This window comes from Patella vulgata, chromosome 3, assembly GCF_932274485.2.
Source record: "Patella vulgata chromosome 3, xgPatVulg1.2, whole genome shotgun sequence".
Classification (NCBI taxonomy): Eukaryota; Metazoa; Mollusca; class Gastropoda; family Patellidae; genus Patella; species Patella vulgata.
Genome location: NC_065881.2, coordinates 48788222 through 48809897, shown reverse-complemented (window position 1 = coordinate 48809897; position 21676 = coordinate 48788222). Strand labels below are relative to the sequence as shown.

At 35.0% G+C, this 21676-nt stretch overlaps 1 protein-coding gene across 4 annotated transcripts; it reads left to right on the top strand.

Annotated features, from left to right (window-relative positions):
* Nucleotides 1-1768: 1768 nt before the first annotated feature.
* Nucleotides 1769-21137, top strand: LOC126814938 (chromatin target of PRMT1 protein). 4 transcript variants are annotated; one of them, XM_050540403.2, is made up of 7 exons: nucleotides 1769-1864; nucleotides 9674-9756; nucleotides 10839-11010; nucleotides 11562-11814; nucleotides 14362-14431; nucleotides 15078-15197; nucleotides 20475-21137. In XM_050540403.2, the coding sequence occupies exons 2-7, from the start codon at nucleotides 9692-9694 to the stop codon at nucleotides 20698-20700; spliced, it is 906 nt and encodes a 301-aa protein (XP_050396360.1). In that variant the 5' UTR covers nucleotides 1769-1864; nucleotides 9674-9691; the 3' UTR covers nucleotides 20701-21137. The 4 variants fall into 4 exon arrangements, with proteins under 4 accessions (XP_050396360.1, XP_050396359.1, XP_050396362.1 ...); XM_050540402.2 differs by having other exon boundaries at nucleotides 11562-11856; XM_050540405.2 differs by lacking the exon at nucleotides 15078-15197.
* Nucleotides 21138-21676: the final 539 nt, after the last annotated feature.

Sequence of the window (21676 nt, the reverse complement as noted above, 5' to 3'; positions counted from 1 at the left end):
AAAAGAAAATGCAGCAAATTTCCTTATGTGTTTAAATCACAGCGCTATAACCCTGATAAGAGTAAATTACTTATGTTTCCTTCAAATGGTAAATCTATCACCTGTAAAGATATTTATATCGATGGTCAAAAGGTGCAGAACATTAATACTGAACCTCATCTAGGTAATATTCTATATAAGTTGTGAATGAAAAGATAATTTTATTGAGAAATCTGTTAGAAATTTTTTAACTAAAGTAAATGTAACTCTCAAGAATTTTAATTTTGTTCAGAGCCCTATAAAGTATAATTTGTTTAAGACATACTGTATGGCTTTATATGGATGTCCTTTATGGGACATAACGCATGTCCATAGGAAAATTTTATTGTGCTTGGCGTTAGAGTGTCAGGAGGATGCTCAATTTACCAAATCGCACCCATAATGCCTTACTACATTAAATTTGCAATGATTTTACAATAGAAGCTCATCTTCATAAACGATGTATGAAATTTATCAGTAGCATATTAAAAAGTAAAAATGAATGCACGCACGTCTGTGCTCTGCATGCTCTGCATGGAAGTAAATCCACTTTTTGTAATAATATTAACTATATATGTTACAAATATAATGTTAATAAATATAATATTAGCGACATGAATGTAAATGATAATACTAAATACGATTAATAAATGTGACACTGAACATAATAGTGTAAATGATGTATTGGTAGCTAATAGAATAAGAGACTTTATTATTTTTAGAGACGTAAAACAAGACCCTAACATTGACGAAATCATTGATCATTTGTGTATTTCATAAGAATGGTGTATAGCTTTAACTGTAAATACCTAATGAACTATTAATTGTACATATCCATTGTTATGTTTTCCCGAATAAAGATATTATTATGGTTATTATTATTATTATAGTCTCTATTATCCAGTTTGGGAGTTATATCGCAGAAAAGTTCACAGCACTCGGATGGAGATGAAGTTTGTGTGTAGAATAAGCAATGGGTCCGGCCATATGTATATATATGCCTTCTCTATGATTGTAATTAAATTAGTCAACCTTTTTTTCTAATTTTTGAAGATAACAGTAATTGTATTCCATATTGTTCTATCCTACGTATATTTCAATGATAATACTCCTCTTGCAGTGCCACGGCCAGTTCTTACAGTGTTGTCGGTTGACGTTGACGTCGACGAACACGTCTCCCGATCAAATTAAACGTAACACATTAAAGCAAAGATACGCTAAACAGTAAATCTTATGCAAGAACCGATAGGAAAGCAAACATGGATAGATAAACCAGCACAAGGCAGTTTTCGTCAACCCTTCCTTCAAGTGTCAAATTTGACAATGAACCCCTCCCACGTGTATGGCGCTATTGCCTGTCGCATGTGCAGCTCAGTGGTTCTGTTGGGGCGATAAGTTCTTCATCTGTAAACATACTCTCAAAGCATGTCAAGTGTCCATGACTATTTATCATATCACAACCTGCATAGGTATTTGCATTTCAATATCCCCTACTTTTTTTTTTGAAGAGTATATATACGTCACTGGTATGTATAGGCAGTGTTGCAAGGTAAAGAGTCGCTACACAACTAAATCATATAGGACCATTTGTAAATTTTATAAATAAATGACCCTAAAAATTTCTTCCTCAAAATAATTGACAAATCCCCCGCCCCCGTCCCTATTTTATTATCCACAAAGCATAGACAGATTTAATTATACTAATATATAATTTCTTTTCGATAAACTTGTCTGCTGCATAGGTTTCCAAATTAGGCAACTTCCGCACATTCAACGTTTGGTTAAGACGCGTCAGCAAGAAAGTGATCTTCTTCAAAAAAGTAACTACAATATAGCGATATCTTTGGTAAGTTTGTACTGTTTTTGTAGGTTGCGTAAACCAAATGCCCGTTCGAATATCATGCCTTCTGTTGGAAAAAAAAGTAAGGAAGGGAGCTGAGAAAGGTCGACACAGATGCCCATAGCCTTGTTTCTTTTTTTCCCCCTCCTACTCCTAGGAAAAACCAACTAGGCCTACTAGTACTACTCCTAGTTAGTACTAGATCTATAATCCAACAAGTTAGATGTTACTCTTTGATATTCTGAGAACGTACATCTAACATCCGAACGGTCAAAAACTCGTCGCAAAAGTTGATAACTAGTTTACTTCTTTCAGCGGACGGCAAAATTCACAATTTTCAGTTATCTGCACTGCTAACACATTAAACTATCATATCCATCTATAATCTATGTTCCGAAAAATATTTTTTGCTGTCTATTTTAAGAGATTTCAGAAAAATCTTCGCCTACAACCAACAAAACAGAGTGAAACAGGAAATGACCTACATTGGCGAAAGTTGAATCTGGCATGGTGCATATTACGAACGGAATTCTTTAAACGAAACGAAATCATGTCCATGTGAGACTATAATTTGAAGGCGATCATTTTAAATTTATTTTTAGTGATGGTCCGATTATCGGTTTCACCAGGCATCGATATTTCCGCGCACATGCGCACGGCGTGCGCAGGCACATTTGCTTTAAAAAAAACTTTTTTGCAGGCACATTTTTAAAGATGTAGCCACGCCGGGCGGCGCCTGCGCCCGGCACTATTTTTTGCCGCCCAGCTTGCCGCCCAGCACAAAGAAAAAATAGAAGAAAGCTGCCCAGTCGTATTTAAACCCCTTCGTCCTTCTCTGTACACAAACTCGGCGCTCGAAATTTACCACGGCAATTAAACGGCAAAGCCATGGTAAAACTAAAAGCCGACGTACGCAAACCATGTCTGTCACGGCATAATTTATTTTTGTGTGTTGTAGTAGACCCTATCATCCCAAATTAGTTTAAAGAAAGATGTATTGATATTTTGTTAATTTTTACTTAGAATTATTCTACGGTCTTTATATTTGTTAATTGCCGTAAATAGGTCACCCAGACCAATTTACGGCACTCCAATGTTAAAGGTTTGAATGTCGTAATTGTCCAACACGTGCCTTCAAATTTTCAGGATGTTTCTTATTTTATTTCTTACCTGTGTTGACCGTGGATTTGCTACGGCCCGAGAGTAGGACTAGGAGGAAGATGAGAACTTTCTCAGTTTCTGCCTGACCTGATTCTCATTCCACCGTAATAATAATAATATTCGTGAGACACGTACAACAACTTTACAAACAAGTCAAATGATACAACGTGTTTTAATTATCAATATCTACCTGTTGTCATAATTCGTTGTACTCAAATAAAACACAAACACCGTTTTAAGAATCGTTTAAATTTTTAATCTCAAAGTAATATTTGAAGAAAAAAAACAACAAATACCGAAAGGTCCTCAACTTATCTATTGTAACTTCCATACTCATGCTTGTACATGTAGTTGTGAATAAACTGTTATTATTATTATTATTTTTATCTATCCAGAGAAACAGAGTGGGGCGGGACAATTTTATGCTCGGTCGGGTGGTGTCAAAAAGTTTTTAGATCCCTGTATCATTGATGAAAATTAAGTGAATTTGGTAAAATTTGAATATATAAATGGAAATTTGATTTGCACTGAACCAAATACAAAAGGCAGAAGATGCTCTGAAAATACACCAAGAAGGGTTTAATTTTCATAAAAGACCACGCCCCCCTCCCAAAAATTGTTTTGCCTCGCTCCGCTCGCCACATATATTTTTACACCACTCACCAAATCCTGGCTACATCCCTGTGTTTCAGTATGACCCTGCAGGCACATTTTCAAGTGTGTGCGCAGGCACACTCAACTTTTATAGAGCCCTGGGTTTCACTATTCAGTAGCCTAATTGGCCGATGAGTGGCCTATCAGAAGAAATTTTACCGATATTTGCGTAGCCGATATCTGTTCAAAATGACTCGGCAGCCAATAAATCTTTTCATAATTGTGAACAAAGCATTCTCTCTAGTCTCTTACTTAAAATGGCACTCGGCCCTTTTATTTATTTGCCGTGTGTGTGATACAAGACTCAATGCTTTATTATAGATCTTTTCAACTCTATCGATAGAAAAGCGGGAAAATGTCACGTGACATTGACAAGACAGAAGCTATCATAATCAAGCGATAGCGATGAAACATTCTACGAACGCCGACAAATTTAAGGATTTATATTGTAATGAACATTTAATAACATTTTATAAATAATAATCTCAATCATACCGCCTATGCTAGAATTTACCACGGCGGCATAACGGCAAAACTGTCGTAAAAAGTAAAAGCTTAAGCAAACACGGACTGCCACGGTAATAAAAATAGCCCAAATTGCGCGGTTGTCCACGTGTACACGTATCAAAAAGTTATGCCTTTTATATACATGTAGACGTATGAAATGCATAGGTAATAACTTTTCAATATATCATACAGTCGTTCAGGGGCAGCTGGGCTTGGGATTCTAAAGGTCAATAATTCAGGAATGCAAGATTTAGTTGTAAATAGTGTCCCAAGCCTACCCTTAAAGTTCATTTTTTCATAAGAATGCTCACTTTCTAAAATAGTACCCTTATTATAGAAGGTTATGGCAGAGCCATGGGAAATTTGATGAATCAATTTTAGTTATGGTTGACATGATGGCAACCATTGGGAACACAAATAACTAAAGGATCGAAAGGAAAACAAATTTCGATGACTTTATTACTCCAAGAGAAATCTGTAAATTTTATACTTATGACAGTACCACCAAACGCAATGAGAACCAGATTAATTGACACGGAAAATCATTGCACGGACCGTTTGGCAATCTACAAATATAAAAATTGCACTTTCACTGACGGAAAATGACAACAGTATATTTGTTAAATACATGTATAATTGTCAGCTAATTTTTGTTACGGCATTTATAAATAATATAAATTTTTGGTGCCGTTGTAGAAGAATCCTCATTTACGTTGTGGGAAAAGAATAAAAATCCTCCAACTGAGCTTACTTACCATTTGTTTAGAAATGAAAAATTAGCAAATGAAATCTTAGATTCTCTGCTTCATGTCTTGTGAAAATATTTGGAAATATTAGTGTGGTGCTCAACATGGTCCAGTTGTTAAAATGTTGAGTACAAAATGTCCCCAAAACATAACACAGGGACACCACGAATTGCAACATAGAAAAATTTAACCACAGGCCGATTTTCTATGTTTTAATAGGACATAAGTATAAAATAATAAACATATTACATGATCAATTACTTTTTTTAAATAATTCAGGATCAGAAAATAGTTTTTTTTGCTGCTTTGAGCAATGATATGTATGAATTTTCAATCGGACCCCTCCTTTGTGGAATGACCCACATATTTAATGATATTTATGCATATGGTTAAAGGACCATGAAATCGATAATATTTGGGACCTAGAAATTGACACAAATGTGTCACAACGCATATAACAATGTAATATGAATGTATATATTTATAAACTGATTTACATAAATCGTTTCCGTTTTTTACTCTAATTTCAAATCGGCTATGTTCGGCGAAATACGACAGAAGTCTCTATCGAATGGCAATTGCTAGCGTCTGGTTATTCCAGTCTACTTTGAAAGTATTTATTGCGCATGCCCTCCAGATAAGAATATGATGTCACTGTTTGACATGACTCGTGGAAAATGTCTAGCCTCGTTCTTCGAGTCCCTTGTTACAAATGGCGATGAAACGCATCATGGTACACGATTCCACAACATCAATGTTGATTTAAATTGACAAATAATTTGTGTTTTCAATGTCGAAGACAATGGATGATATTAGTGTTGAATTGGTTAATCGGCCAGCCAAAAATTGTAACGGTGCCGATTAATCGGATGCCGTATAAATTCTATAATGTCTATGTCTGTTTTGCGTTCTGAGGTTTTTTTCTTGTGAATGTTTGTTGATAAGTAAATTATAAAATGACGCGTGAACACTGAATAGCTGATTGTATATTGTTGTTGTACATTTCTTTGAGTTTGTGCTGAAGAGATATTGGAATAAATCGTTTAAATCGGCAATAATTAAACAGCATTTACTAAGTCATTAGTTTTGATATTTACTTGCGCGGTTGAGCTGAGTATGACATTCCCATGTTTTGACTTATCCCTACAGCCTTAACTGCTAATTTTAAAAATCCAATACTGGCAATAGATTACAATTCACTAGTACAACAATTCCCGTACATAATATTTTAACATAGCGATAGTCATATTGACGAAAAACAACAAGAGAAGCCGCAGGAGACGGTACAAATAGAAAAAAACAGTCCCCAGGAGTCATTAAAAAGGCGGAGATCCTCCTATCTGGTAATGTCAGGAACTCGTTTATTTGTTGTGTCATAAAGGGTGAGTAATGGCACATTCTGATTGTGAATTAAATAATAAATTACAACTGGATTTAAAATTAATTTATACTGGAGGAATTTCTGAGGGAATCTTTCGATTATATTGTTGGAGCATTGTTTTCTTCTTTATAAAACGGTATTTTATTAAAATTACATTGGCAGTTTATCACTCGTTAAAAGGCATAGCCATCTTCCCCGCCGATTTGATTCTCGGTCCTTTTTTGTATTATCGATGCATCAGCAAAAAATAATTAGCTTTATGTGTCCGAGGAGTTCACAAGTTCATCCATTAGAATCAATAACACCTTTTCAATACGTTTTTCTGTGTTTTTTAATAATTCAAAATAAAACAATATACATGTAACGGAACAAATCAATGAGTTCCTCACAGTGTATTAGGTTTGACCTATTTACCCTACTCTTCCATTATGTTTGTCTCTATTTTCCAGTGACTACAAAGATTGCCTTTGCTGGTTACTTCCCCTGGCTATCATGTCGTTGAACCCCAAGGTCAATTTCAGGGTTCATTTAAAGATACATTCCCGCGTACAAACTGTGTGATTTGCATATTGATGATATATTTGGACTAAAAAACATATTCAAAGTAACCAATCTATCAATAATTTGCTTCAATTCCCTCTCAAAACTGTGTATTCGCCGGGGATACCTATAGCTATAAGTAAGCTGTTGTTAGACGCAATGTCTGTCAACTTAACTTCGTTGTGGGAAGGTCCATTTTTCAGAATGTATTTAGCGTTACTTACTGTACATTTATCATACATATATTGAGGCCTAAGTAAATTCTTAATTATTTCTGTCAACTTCTTTTTCCGCCATTTAATTGTAAAGTCTTATGTACTTTGACTCCCCTCAATGTTCCCAAAACCACCTAACCATTTGATCAAGAAATAACAACCGCCCCCTCACTTAAGCTGGCACACAATAAGCAGGCAGATAACAGTCGGGTAATCCAGTATTTTTCTACAGTGTAGTAAGATTGGGTGTCTATACTTTCCATATATACATGTACCAAATTTGACATACTTTTATTGGAAATAACCACCCAATAAATACTTTTCTGGGAAAGCATCTTTAAATCCCAAATCCAATATACAGTCCATGGCCAAACTAACTATGTCAGGAGGATAATATTTCCCACCTGGTTTTTAACGCTAGTTTTAAAATGATTTAGTCTTATTTTGTCACGGGCAATAGAGAATTTACTTCATAAATCCCTATAGACAGGCTTTGATACGATCCGTATAAAAATAATGCACCCCATGGGCATTTTTCGGGTAATCCAGTATTTTTCTAGTGTAGTAAGATTGGGTGTCTATACTTTCCATATATACATGTACCAAATTTGACATACTTTTATTGGAAATAACCACCCGATAAATACTTTTCTGGGAAAGCATCTTTAAATCCCAAATCCAATATACAGTCCATAGCCAAACTACAGTAGAACTTGCTCGGGCGTGCACTCCTAATCAGCGTACACTTGCATCAACGAGCACCCAAAAATCCCCCCCGAGCGATTTTTAAATAATTTAACCTCTAATAAACACGCACCTGTTCAACGCGTGCAACAGGCATCACGATTAATTCCCCCCGTAAAAATTCTACTGTTTCAATGGTCACTCCTCTAACGCGGCCAGCGGTCACTATTTTACTAATAAATTCAACAAAACATCGCCCATTCAACGGCCATTGTTGAATGATACCATCTTGTCGTTTTTTCTTTGTAACACTCCCGCTAATCCCGTGAGTAGTAGTTAATTAACTAGACCCCCACTGATCAGGTAAAAAGAAATGTAAAAATAACAATCAACCCGGGATAATCTGTTTATTAATCTTTTGTTTTAATAAACGACTAACCTGATCATTGTTTTCACGCGTAACGACACATTATTTGATACTGATTGAATAAAATGAAAGTACCGAGTTTTGTCACGATCATCTAGTATCTCTTTTCCAATGCCCCTTTGTTGTTAAACAGACGTTTTAGTGCCCCCTTTTATATTACATACAGAGTTACACCCCTGTAAATCGGTGATAAAATCAGCAATGGTTTTTTGTTCATGTGCTTTTTTGATAAAATAAAATTAATTCATTGATTTTCTTCACAAAAATGGATAAATATTATCGAATGCATCACAATGGTAGACAGTAGTATCGAAGGTTGGTACAAAATGACAAGTTTACAGAAGTTATGTTCGAGATTTGAGTAAAGAATTTTCGTTTGGCGCAAGATTCAGCGACGGTCAAATTTATCGATGCAAGTATTGATGTTCGCTCCCAATGCACCCAAGCGTAATTAATTTATGTCAGCACAAAAAGCATCGAGATTTTATTAAGTGGTCGCGTAATCGCTAAAATAGTTGGGATGGGAAATACTCAAATTCACGGCATTTTGAAACGCTTTTAGACGCTATGATTCAGTATGATGAAAGTAAAAGAAATATTTGGGGGGGGGGGGCAGAGATCCAGTATTACTAAACAAACATGTATACGCGACTACTTTGAATTCACAACTAGATAAAAAGTACATGTATTGTTATTCTTATACTACATGAATAAAAAAAATATATGCAATCTATATCTTTATTTTTTGAGGTAGGGGTTGGGGCAATATTGGATACCTCTAGTCAAAGAGCACCTCCATTAAGCAAGCATTTTTAAATTTCCCTTGGGTGCTTGCTTAATACAAGTTCTACTGTAACTATGTCAGGAGGATCATATTTCCCACCTGGTTTTTAACGCTACTTTTAAAATGATTTAGTCTTATTTTGTCACGGGCAATAGAGAATGTACTTTATAAATCCCTATAGACCGGCTTTGATACGATCCGTATAAAAATAATGCAAACTGTCTCTTGTAATCACCTTACACACACACCCCTCACGCCTTCATAGGATGAAATCTAGCTAGTGCAATTTTGAAATTAATGTAAGGGAAGAATGGACACAGTTAGGAAAAGATCTCTAGACTTACAAAGAGTGGCGACCATTGCAGCAATATTAATGTTACAGTAGTGTTACTGTAATTTCGACAGGTGATAGTACTTGGAGTTGAGACAGTGCTATCATTCAGAACCTTGTTGTTCTGCTACCTAAGCTTTTTATTAATATACATTACTCTCTTAATTGGCCAGTGCTTAGATTTCTAATAATGACATGCAAACAAGTCTGTTGCATAGTACATATAAATCTTCAATAAACAGAAGAAATGAATACATCCCACAGACAATAATTTGAAAGCACCACATTGTCTGTTTTGCTGTTGACATTGGTATCATGAGTATTCTGGATTTAATATTTCAAATAATTCAAACCTATAAAGTTGTACAAAATTGTGTCTTTTCAGAAAGTATAATCAACACAAATGGCTGCTCAAGTTCCAACAAAAATTGTACTGAAAAGTACGACCAAGATGTCATTAAATGATCGGTGAGGATATTTTCATCCGAAAGGAGAAATGTATCATGATCTATATGGTGATACTTAAGCTGGGCTAGAATGTTCAGTTTCTTATTGATCATAATGATCGTGTAACAGCTGGCTCAAGCAGCCTCTAAAACAAGAATAGAAAAATATTGATTTATAAAGTGTTTAGAAATCACAAAATCGAAAATTTTTGGCATTTACATATATTTGGCTGAGAAAATATATTATGTATTATATATAAATACAAGGAAATTATTTAAAAAAATTAATCAAATTTAGCTTTGTTAACAATATGATTGTTACTAATACTTTTAAGATTTATAAAAAAATCTTATATTAAAAATAAAACAATTACATTATACATGTATCATTTGCATGTTATGTGGCCTGAATGTGTCCCGGAGAGCAGAACCCAGATGGATGTATGCCAGAGTCGCCAAAACAGAAGACCTTGGATACAGTCCATCTTCCTAACTTATTTCTTTCTTCTTTTTCTTTTTTTGTTTCTTTTCTGCCAGACAGATTCTTATTTTATTAAATTAATGCATCCTTTACTTATCAAGTGGCAAGATATTTCATTGCAGAGAAATATATTATTTAAAGTACATGTAAATTGTAAGTTAAATTAATAAAATTATAAACATGCTGCCTTGATCCTATGAGTAGTGCACAAATACTTAAAGACTTCTTTCTGTCTTTCTTCTGCAATTGTATGCTATCAAATTTTAATTAAAAGCAATGATTTTGTTGTATAAAAATGTCTTTTGCCATAATGCCAGGTCAAAATTTATATTCTTGCTGAAAACATCTTATTTTTGTCAATTTGATCACTTCTCCCACTATCTTTTTTTTTTTTCATTCCATATTTTTAGCTCAATGAAGGGATTAACATATTATCATTCTTAATTTATTAACATAAATTACAAAAACATGAAAACAGGAGCTTTCTATTCTATTGAAAACCTGGTTTAAAATGAATGATACAGGCCACATGTTCATAACAGTTATCTCTGGTTTGAAATGGCCATGAGATTGTCATAAAGACAAAGTTAAATACTAAGTATTATATTGCCTCTTGTGAAAAGCTTCACACACATCCAGAAGACTCGACCGCAGCCAACAGTACAGAATATTAGAGGAAATATGATGAATCAACAGCAGACAGCGATACGCAATCAGAGACAGAATCAACAAAATTTGAACAGACCAGGATTACAACAACCGCAACAACAACAGGCTGCAGGCAAACTTAAACAGGTAATTTTAAGCAGCCACAGTGGCTCAGTATGTAAGGCACTGGTTCACTAACTAGTTCTACAATGGGCCTGGCAAGAAACTGCTCTAGTCATTTTGATCGGACAAAAACTAAGGTTCTGCATGCACAATGGCTATTTCAGAGGAAGAATCCTTTAGATTTTCAATGTTTTTCAGCATTCACATCTAGGGAGATTCCTATTGATTTTAAGTACAATTTTCACCCAATCTCTTTGAATGTAGCTTATAATAAATAAATGATAATATTGTGGACTTGGACTAGAAGGAAAAATAAAAAGGCCTACTGAGAGTCCACCATTCACTGTTGTCTATTGATGCCTGTTGGTTAGGCCAAACCAATTTAAAAATTAAAAAATCCATTTCTCTGGGGAAAAAATTAATTTAAAAACAATAAGTACATGTACTTGGTTGCTGTTCCAATAAATTATTGAACAAAACATCGTTCTCAAGACTTGAATGGCTACATATCAAAAGTCTGAATTGGTATGGCCTTAGTTTAGTTTATTAATTTCTGTTTACTTTATATATTACAGAGAAGTTTGAAACAACGATTAGGTTCTAGTAATATAAAGGCCAGGTTAAACTTTTCTGCTGTACGTGGAAGAGGTGGACAGAGAGGCAATATACAGAATCAGGGTAACTTCAGAGGTCAAATTCGAGGGAACAGAAGAGGTGGTCGACAGCCTCAACGTGGATTTGGCAGAGGTCGAGGAGGTAGCGATGCAGGTGGTGGATTCGTCAACAGACAACAATCAATGGGCTCTGTAGACAGTAATGAAATTTCAGGTCGTAGAGGTGGATTTGGTAATCCAAGGTTTAACAGCCAAAGTAAGCAGCATTGCACCCATCAGATTACTGTTAAAATTGTTTAAATCATTTTAAGACCGAATGTCATTTGAAATTATTCATTGCTTGTTCCTACAAAAATCATGTAGCTTAGTCACTTGTTTATACATGCAGCTCTATCTTACAAAATCTTTTATTGTTTGTTCTGATCTTGGAAAGGGGGTTGGCTTGCAATCATTTTTATGCGCCCACATTTTCATGGGACATATATTGTTGTCGCCCCTGTCCGTCAGGTCCGCCCGTCCGTCCACAATTTGTTTGTGGACTCTCTACAGGTCACAATTCTTGTCCGATTTTGACGAAACTTGAAATATAGGTTTATCCCCAAAGGATCTCGGCTGCTTTCGATATTGGCATGTATCGGATCGAAACTTCATGGATTATGGCCCCTGTTTGTACGAAAAATCATGTTTTTAGCTTGTGGACCCTATAGAGGTCACAATTTTTATCTGATTTTGTTGAAACTTGAAATGTAAGTTTATAACCCAAAGATCTCGGTTCCTTTCGATATTCGCGCATATCGGACCGTCACTTCCTGAATTATGGCCCCTGATTGTACGAAAAATTGCGTTTTTAGCTTGTGGACCTTATAGAGGTCATAATTTTTATCCGATTTAAAAAAACGTATTATTATATCACCGTTACAACCTAATTTCTTGAAAATCGGCCCAAAATTGACAGACAAAATGGCCGTCGTTCGTTCTCAAATAGCGTAAAAATATGTTATATCAAGGTTGTGGACCCTATAGAGGTCACAATTTTTATTCGATTTTGTTGAAACTTGAAATGTAAGTTTATAATCCTAAGATCTTGGTTCCTTTCGATATTCGCGCATATCGGATCGTAGCTTCCTGAATTATGGCCCCTGATTGTACGAAAAATCACGTTTTTAGCTTGTGGACCCTATAGAGGCCATAATTTTTATCCGATTTAAAAAAACATATTATCATATCACCGATACACCCTAAGGACGGCTGAGTTCGAATTTCGTGAAAATCGGTCCAAAACTGACAGACAAAATGGCCGCCCTTCATTCTCAAATAGCCTAAAAATATGGTATATCAAGGTTGTGGACCCTATAGAGGTCACAATATTTATTCGATTTTGTTGAAACTTGAAATCTAAGTTTATAACACAAAGATCTTGGTTCCTTTCGATATTTGCGCATATCGAATTGTAATTTCCTTAATTATGGCCCTTGATCGTAGGAAAAATCACTTTCTTTTTAGCTTGTTCTCTATCCATCTCTCGAAAATGTGGGCGTATCCTGCCTGGCAGCCGCTGGTTCTTCAATTAATTAACCAGTTGATATTATCTATCCATATCTCATTGTATTGTGTGTTGTTACATATAGATCTGATGGGTGCAATTATTGTGTACTTTATTGCATGTTTAACTGGTACTATAATTTAATTTTTGAAATGCTTCTATCTATCTCCAACTTGTAGTGTAAAACTTTCCCAAAAATGTCATAGATGTATGTGTGAAGGCTATTCAATATTTGGTCATAGAGTCTTTTGATTTAGTTTTGATTTTAAAGCTGGGGTCTCATTAATTATTTACATAAATTTAACCATAAAGGCTTGATGCGTCATGTAAAATTTTTCATGGTTTAGTCCACTATAGATATGTACTCAGTTTAATTATTTAACATTTAATTAAGAAAGCAAAATTTCAAGGCTAGATTATCTCCAGGTATGGATTCAATTTTAACTTGGCCCATCAGGTTTCCTCGCTACCAATAAAAGGTGGCTGCGTCTTGTTAATAGCGAGCAGTATAGATCGATGAAATTTCAATTCATCATAACATATTACGCCAAATGACGCATCAAGCCTTTAATTAAACTTAAAGATACATTATGGGAGATTAGATAAAGAGCTGGCAGTTCTCACTATAATAGTTAAAATTTAGATAATGTAAAGGGAATTTGCTGAAAATTTCAGTCACATTGATCCACTCCGAACCGAGATTTTAGCGATTGAATTTTCGGCCTAGCCTCGATCATCATTACTAAAGTCCGTACGATAAAAAACATAGTCTCGATTATCCATTTCATGATTAAATCATGAATGGAAGTTGAACAGCAACCTAATCGAAACCTAATCCAATAAACATCGCAGACTAGCGATGACATCGAGAGTTGATTATGGCCTGGATAAGTTAATTAATGTCTAATTAATAATTTAGAGAACATTTCAGGCCTAAATAAAGACCTGCATAAGGCAGATTTAGCTCTTGCATAATGTATGTTTAACTGAAAATTTATTCATAGGGACATTTTCACAACAACAATTGTTGAGGCAAGCACTAGTTAAATTATAATGACAGCTTTGGGGATTGATATCTTGGGCTAGGAGACTATTCTTTCCAGTGCACCTGACACTAGTTACAGTGCTTACTCATTTAGTATTTGTGAAAAGACCCCTGTTGATCTGTCATGTCTGTTAATTGATTGTGTTGTTTAATGTGTTAATGTGAAATTTTAGGGCGTGGATCCAGAGGTAGGGGAAGAGGTTCATTCCGAGGACGAGGATCATTTAACAATGGCAGTAGCAGGTAATGATATTATCTTTATCATAGTATTAATGTTATTGGTTTTAAATATTTTATTATTTTGGTTTGTTAGCATTCATATTTATAATGTTGATAATATTTAGCATGTCTTGATGTTTTTGCGTTTTCCAATATAGACTTCCTTTGTTTTATTGATTATGTATGGTATAAGAATAGATAGGTGTCGTTATTTTTTTCAACCTTTGAGTAATGAAATTAGTATATTAATTTTAATCTTATTGTTAGGTATAGCTTAACAACACATATATTATTATTCAATAAGAAATCAATTTATGAAAAACCTAAAATGTAATGATTAATAATTCCTAATCAAAATTCTAAGAAATAGGAGTGGTATAGTTTTTACAATCACAATTTATCTTAAGTTTGAATTATAGATACTAAAAAAGAACTTAACTTTCTATAAAAATAAATAAAGAGATATAAAAGAAGTTAGAGACCTTGTTATAATTGGCAATGATATAATTACCTCCATTTTATGTTTTTATTTAGAAATCGGTGAAATGTCCACTTGTAGGATTAACACCTAATTTTATCATTATAGAAATATACATATTTATTATTGTATTGTAACGTCTAAAATTTTCTGGTAAACAGATTCTTGTATTGTTGAAATTGCCTTCTATAGGGGTCGTGGATTTGGTCAGATGTCTAATAGGGGTCGAGGCTTTGGAGCATTCGGTCAATCGTCAGGCAGAGGACGTGGCCGAGGTGATCAATCCAGGAGACGTTATTTGGATAATAGGAAGTAAGATGGTGTGGTTTATGATCTTGTAGATGTTTATAGAGTGATCAACCACCACGTACCCTGCTGCTTCTATATCATTTCATAGTTCTGGCTCGGCATCAAACTCACATCAAAAGAAAATTTCATACAATTAACATTATTTGTATGCTTCTGATAATTGCCGAATTTGTAAAGCTTTCAATTATATTTGATTTTTAAATTAACAGACTGGATAATAAATGCAAGAGCCAGAACTTATGCAACCTAGTTTTGGGGTATTCTGTAACTAGATATTTAAATAATTTGTATAATTTCTTTGTATAAATATTGTATATTTTCTTGATAATTATTTCACTATTATTTATGCATGTATTGTTTTGATGTAGTTTTATTTTATATTAATTATTTATATCAATCTAGGTTTAAAGCACTGCACTTTTTAGCTGACATAATTTTATGCAAAATAACAGCCCGATTTTGCAGCATGACTACTTCAGTGTTAGAATTGAGGGCTAAAAATGAATTTCCTAACTGCAAATTAACTTTTAAATTTGGATTCTTCATAGGTTTGATTTGATGAGGCGTTTCAGAAATTTTGATGGGAGCTTTCTTTGTTTAAAATAGATATTTATATTTACAGATATATATGTTAGACCACTTTAACACATATTTTGTGGTAAATTGATAAGTGGTTTCAAAATTTGTTTTTTGGTTAAGTTTGTTAAATAATTTGTTGAATTCTAAATTAGATGGGTTAGGTACATACAATTTACAGACATTTGGACACAGTAAATACTAAAGTTCCATGATAAGTACATGTGAAGGCAAGTGTATGTCGACCTACAACTCAATATGATTTGCCTGCATATCATGTAACCACAACTGGATGATATCATTGTACACACATGAGATTAAATCATATTGTGAAAGTTTAGCATCAAATAGAATTTATTATTATGTTTCTTAACTGAACAATTATTAATCGCTATTCATCTGCTGAACTCCACTTTCGATGGAAAACTTGTGACAAATTTGTTGAAAGTTGGTGAGTTGGATGAGGGTTGTAAGCAAGTGTATGTTGAGAGTTGTTATAACTAGTTGAAATTATAATAGGGTGTATATTGACTTGGCAGTTGCAGGGCCAGTTGAAGAAAATGTGTGGCCCAGTTTGGGAAGCCCGAAGTTACAGGATATGAATATATTGCAGGATATGAATAACTTTAACTAGGCCTATATTCATTATGGCCAACTAAGCTTTACTTCACAATTAGTAATTGATTAATACCTGAAAATAGCTACACCTGACAGTTTGCCTGGAAAATTTTTAAGTTGGTGAGCTGCGGGGGTCCCTTTCTAGTGTGGGAAATTGGTTAATTGTGCCAAAAATCATCCCTGGGCAGTTGTTACAACCAGGTGAATTGTATGTTGACATGACAGTTTTTACAACTAGTTGAATTGTAAGAGGGTAAATGTCGACAGTTGTTACAACTAGTTGAATTGTAAGATGGTGTATGTTGACAGCTGTTGCAACTAGCTGAATTGGAAGAGGGAGTGTGTTGACATTTGTTACAACTAGCTGAATTGGAAGAGGGTGTACGTTGACAGTTGTTGCTACTAGTTGAGTTGGAAGAGGGTGTATGTTTAACTGTTGATACAACTGTACACAAAGAAAAAAGTTAAGCACCCCCATGTTTTTTTCGAAATGACATATGTTACAACAGATATCTCAAAGTTACTGACAAAATTATCTTCCGAACGCAATGTCGACCTGTTAGGACATACCATTGGCTGTAAGAAACAATGTAAAATGTTAACTGATATTTTAATTAAATGATTATTTAAGCATAATATCACAAGGCCAGTTTGTGCAGTAAAACATATCGATTTTAAGTATTGGCCTTCACAATTCAAAAAGAATGATAATATAGGCATTTCACTTTCAAAACATCACTTATATTAAGTCACTTGATCATATCTGTTGTTCAAAGGTCAGTACCGATTGTAATCGGCACATGCTTGGGCATACTCCACACATTATTTCTTTTGATTAGAGCTAATCCCACTTAACACTGCTGTAAAGGAAGCAAATTTCTGTTTCAAATTATGACTGGTCAATAGTCCAATCAGTGCCCGAAACAAACATTTTTTATCCGATTTAAAAAAAACGTTACATCCTAAGGATTGTTGAGTTCGAATTTCGTAAAAATCGGACCAAAACTGACAGACAAAATGGCCGCCCCTCGTACTTAAATAGCGTAAAAATATGGTATATCAATAATGTTGTGGACCCTCTAGAGGTCAAAATTTTTATCTTTATATCCCAAAGATCTCAGTCCCTTTTTGATATTTGCACATTTCAGACCATAACTTTCTGGATTATTGCCCCTGATTGTACAAAAAAACAGATTTGTTTTTAGCTTGTTCTCTATCCATCTCCTGCAAAATGTGGGCGTATCCTGCCTGGCAGCCGCTGGTTGTCTTATCACGTAACTTGCAAATATGTTTTTATTCCTTTGTCCATGATAGATACACGGCGCAGTGATCATGTGACAACCATAATTGAAATTGCTTTAAAATGAAATTCCGTACGACTATGCCATATAGCTTTCAATAATAATGACAATATTTTTAAAATTAAGCCTCTGTCAGCATGTGTATAAAATAAAAAATCATAACGGTAAACACTATTTAAAACTAAAACTAGCATTGCCGGTTTATTGACCTAATTCCAACCGATGTCACATGTCATCGGGGGATACAGCATTGGAGATTTTGCCGTAAAAATATATTATTAATGACTGTTTCTGGGTGTATTTGGTGTTCTATCCGAGGATTATATTCAACTAAGATTTAAATTTAACTAACAACTGGTCGGTGAAACCATTAAATGTATGACCCAATTATTATTTTAATATCTACCGATACCTGGAATTCATACGGAGCGTCGAAGACGTGCGATTCCCGAGCGAGATGCACAATCCATGCCAAGGCATGACTGTTATTGTAGCCGACAAGCAAGTTCATTGACTACTTAATCAATAAGTAATAATTAACCTGTAAAATTTAGCCGAAAGTTGATTAATTTATGATACCATAGTGGCCAGTTCATTGTTTTACCAAACGGCGTGATTGAAGTTCAAGCGGCTAAAGCCACCAAAACAGCTACAAATCAGAGGCTGGTTATGTGAGTCAATGTTTGGAAAAACAGCAGCTTCCGTCATGTCGATGACAAGTAAACAATAACCGTCAACTATCGGAGACTTGGAGGTTGCATTTCTATGACAGTTCTACCATTTCCCGAGTGAAATAGGCAAGCAGTAGTCCTCTGATAAATCAGTCGGCCTTGGGCCTACGGACCGACGTTTGTATCGAACACTGAGTCAGATTAACAACCAATAGCTAACTGCGTAACAATATCATAGAGCTCCAAATTGGACCAAATATGTTTACATAACGTTACGTCTTGACTCACGATTTTATTATGCCCAATTAACCAGTACATAGCAGAATATTGCAGAAAAACGTATTGCATGACAAACGAGGCTGATACAATGTAAACAATACTTTCACCGTTTTTAATACCTTCTGGCTCATGGCTGGCCAAGGAATAGACGTAGACGGTTACTGCTCTTGAACAATGAGGTCTGGCGTTGTCATTCATGTACACATGTACTGATCACCATTTAGGTTGTCTTGTATGGTAACTAAATTCAGCTTGAAGTGATGAAAGGTACACCCCCAAACCATTACTGATCCTCCACCGTAAGAGACATTTGGTTGGATGTTCCTTGGGGTATAGGCTGTATTTTTGTGTCTCCATACCCTCATCTGGCTGTCGGATACGTGAACCAGGAACTGGCTCTTGTCTGACCAATGGATCTTGTGCCATGTCCTTAAATTTCAACCACGTTACGCCAAACACCATAGTCAGGTCAAAATACAGTTTAACGTCCATGCTGATTTTAGATGGTTTCTTACTGTTCATGTTGACTGGCGTCTATTGGGCAGCCAGTGTTTCATTGTTTATGGGAATGGTTGGGAATGGCATCCGTCTTTAGCAAACACTGCAATGCCCTGTCAGCATGATCAGTTTTTACCCGTGGTCTGCTGGATCTGAGCATGTCTTTCATGTTATTGGTTTGTGTGTGTTTTCATACCAGTTGGCTGTCTGCAGTATAGTTGTAGCCCACCTGACATCCAATAATAGCTTTGAATGACATCCCTGCTGTATGCATGCCGACTATTTTCCATCTTTGTGCTTCTGATCTTCACCTTCGTGCCATCTTGACTGGGAATGAATAATTTTTTTAAAACACCAGGTTTAAATACCCAAATTCGAAGCGCTAACATACTGTGTGGGCATATCTTTTTAATGAAACACTGTTCTTGCTAAAATCAATATAGATATTAGAATCTGAACTTAGTGTTACTTATTATGTTTAAATATATCAGGGGGTGCTTAAATTTTTTCTTTGTGTATAGTTGAATTGTAAGCTGGTGTGTTGACAGCTGTTACAACTAGTTGAATTGTAAGAGGGTGTATATGTTGACAGTTGTTTTGGGTTATAAAAGCACATATAATGACAGTTGTTTATTGTCTACAATATCATCCTTGGTGGAAGTGGACAGGGGTTGGGATGGCCTAGTGGTCTAGAGATGGGGGCACCTTCTCAACCGTGTAGGTTTACTCCAGTTTCCTCCCACAGGAAAACCCATGCGCGTTCGCTATGATAATAAAAATGAAAAATTAGACTTGACTGTGATGTCACCTTCGGTGGAAGCGAACGTTAAACACAAAGAACAACAACCAGTTGTTTATTACTTATCGAGTTTAAGGTCAACATACACTCACCTTCAGGCATGAGCAGCTTTCAAAATGTAAAATATAAATAATGGGGGATATGTTTTATCGATTTGGCAGATAAAGATGCTGTTCATGCACATTTTGAATTTATTTATCAATTTCTAACATATTCCAAATACTGTTTATATAAATTTATATAACTTTTTTATTCTCTTAATACTCACCCATTAATTCGTTTGTATACTGTACTTAATGTATGACGATAATGATTCTAACTTAATATACAACTGCATTTATCCTGAAAGAGTAGATTATGTAGAAACCGTCTAAATGGGAATTCAAAAATGATTTTTATATTTTCTGACTTTTAAAGCTGTTTGATTTATAATTTATATTGAAACTGAAAGATTATAAAATATATGTTCCTGCCACATAATTTTGTTGTTTGTTCTATTATTTTTATGAAAACTTAATAGTATATTAATCTTTTTTAGTTTTAATGACCAAGGACGTGGTGGAGGCCGTGGTAGAAGGGGTGTTAGAGGTCAAAGGGGTGGTGGTAGAGGTCAGCGAGGAGGAGGAGGAAGAGGCCGTGGACGAGGTCAGGGTGCTCAACCAACTGCTGAAGAATTAGATAACCAACTAGATGCATACATGTCAAAAACCAAATCTCATTTGGATACCGAACTTGATCAATATATGGCTGATGCCACGAGTTAAATTACTGTCCATTTTTACATCTCATTAAATATCCATTAGCCATCTACACAGAGTGGTTTGTAGAAACTAAAACCTATACAGTTGTCATTTATACTTGTATATAATAATGGTGTTATACAGAACATTATAGCACTGATGTTTTAATGATTTTAATTTTTGTAAATAATCACCAGTAAACGGTATTTTATTTAATAAGTATCCAGGGATACATGTATTTTTGTGCTCGTCATTTTATATGGTTTACGTTTTCGCCATGCAATGAACAGTTATAAATTGTTCAAATCTGCCATTTTATACTCTATTACTGCATTTTAATCATTATTATCATAAAGTATGTTCGATTCATTTTGTAGAAAAATCATTCCTAACTATATTACTCTAAAATCTAGTGTACAGAAGTTTATTGGTCATCACTGAATAAAATGTATCGAATTCTATTATGTATTTTTTTATTCCATCTGCATATCCTAGAATCACTGATATTCTTGAAGCCTATAGTGGCAGTCATTGAGGGAGAGAGAAATGGGGTTTAATGTCCACTTGACACAAACTAGATCATTTCGGGATTAACACCTGGTTCAATTTTATTTCAATAATTTGCATGTGCGTAGGGGTCTTTAGCAGCGGGAGGACCCAGAGAAAACCCATGAGGTTGGACAGGCGACCCTACTCCTTGTCACGTACAACCAGGGAATTAAAACCCCGACAGTTGACTCAATGACAGACCCCTGAGGTTGAGGCAGAAATAAGACAAAACCTGTAATCAATCTGTGGATCCCCTCCTCTACGGTCACCTGAATATGGTTTAGAGATAAATAGCATGTTACATCATGATGGATACTTGCTTCCCTAGGCTTTGTCTTCTGAATTACTGAGCATGGTGGTGCAGAATGTTGATCAATGGTCATAGTGGCATGTGAGTAAACGGACCACTTGACGGCTAGAAATGGAAATTAGAGCAGGCCATAGTGCCGGT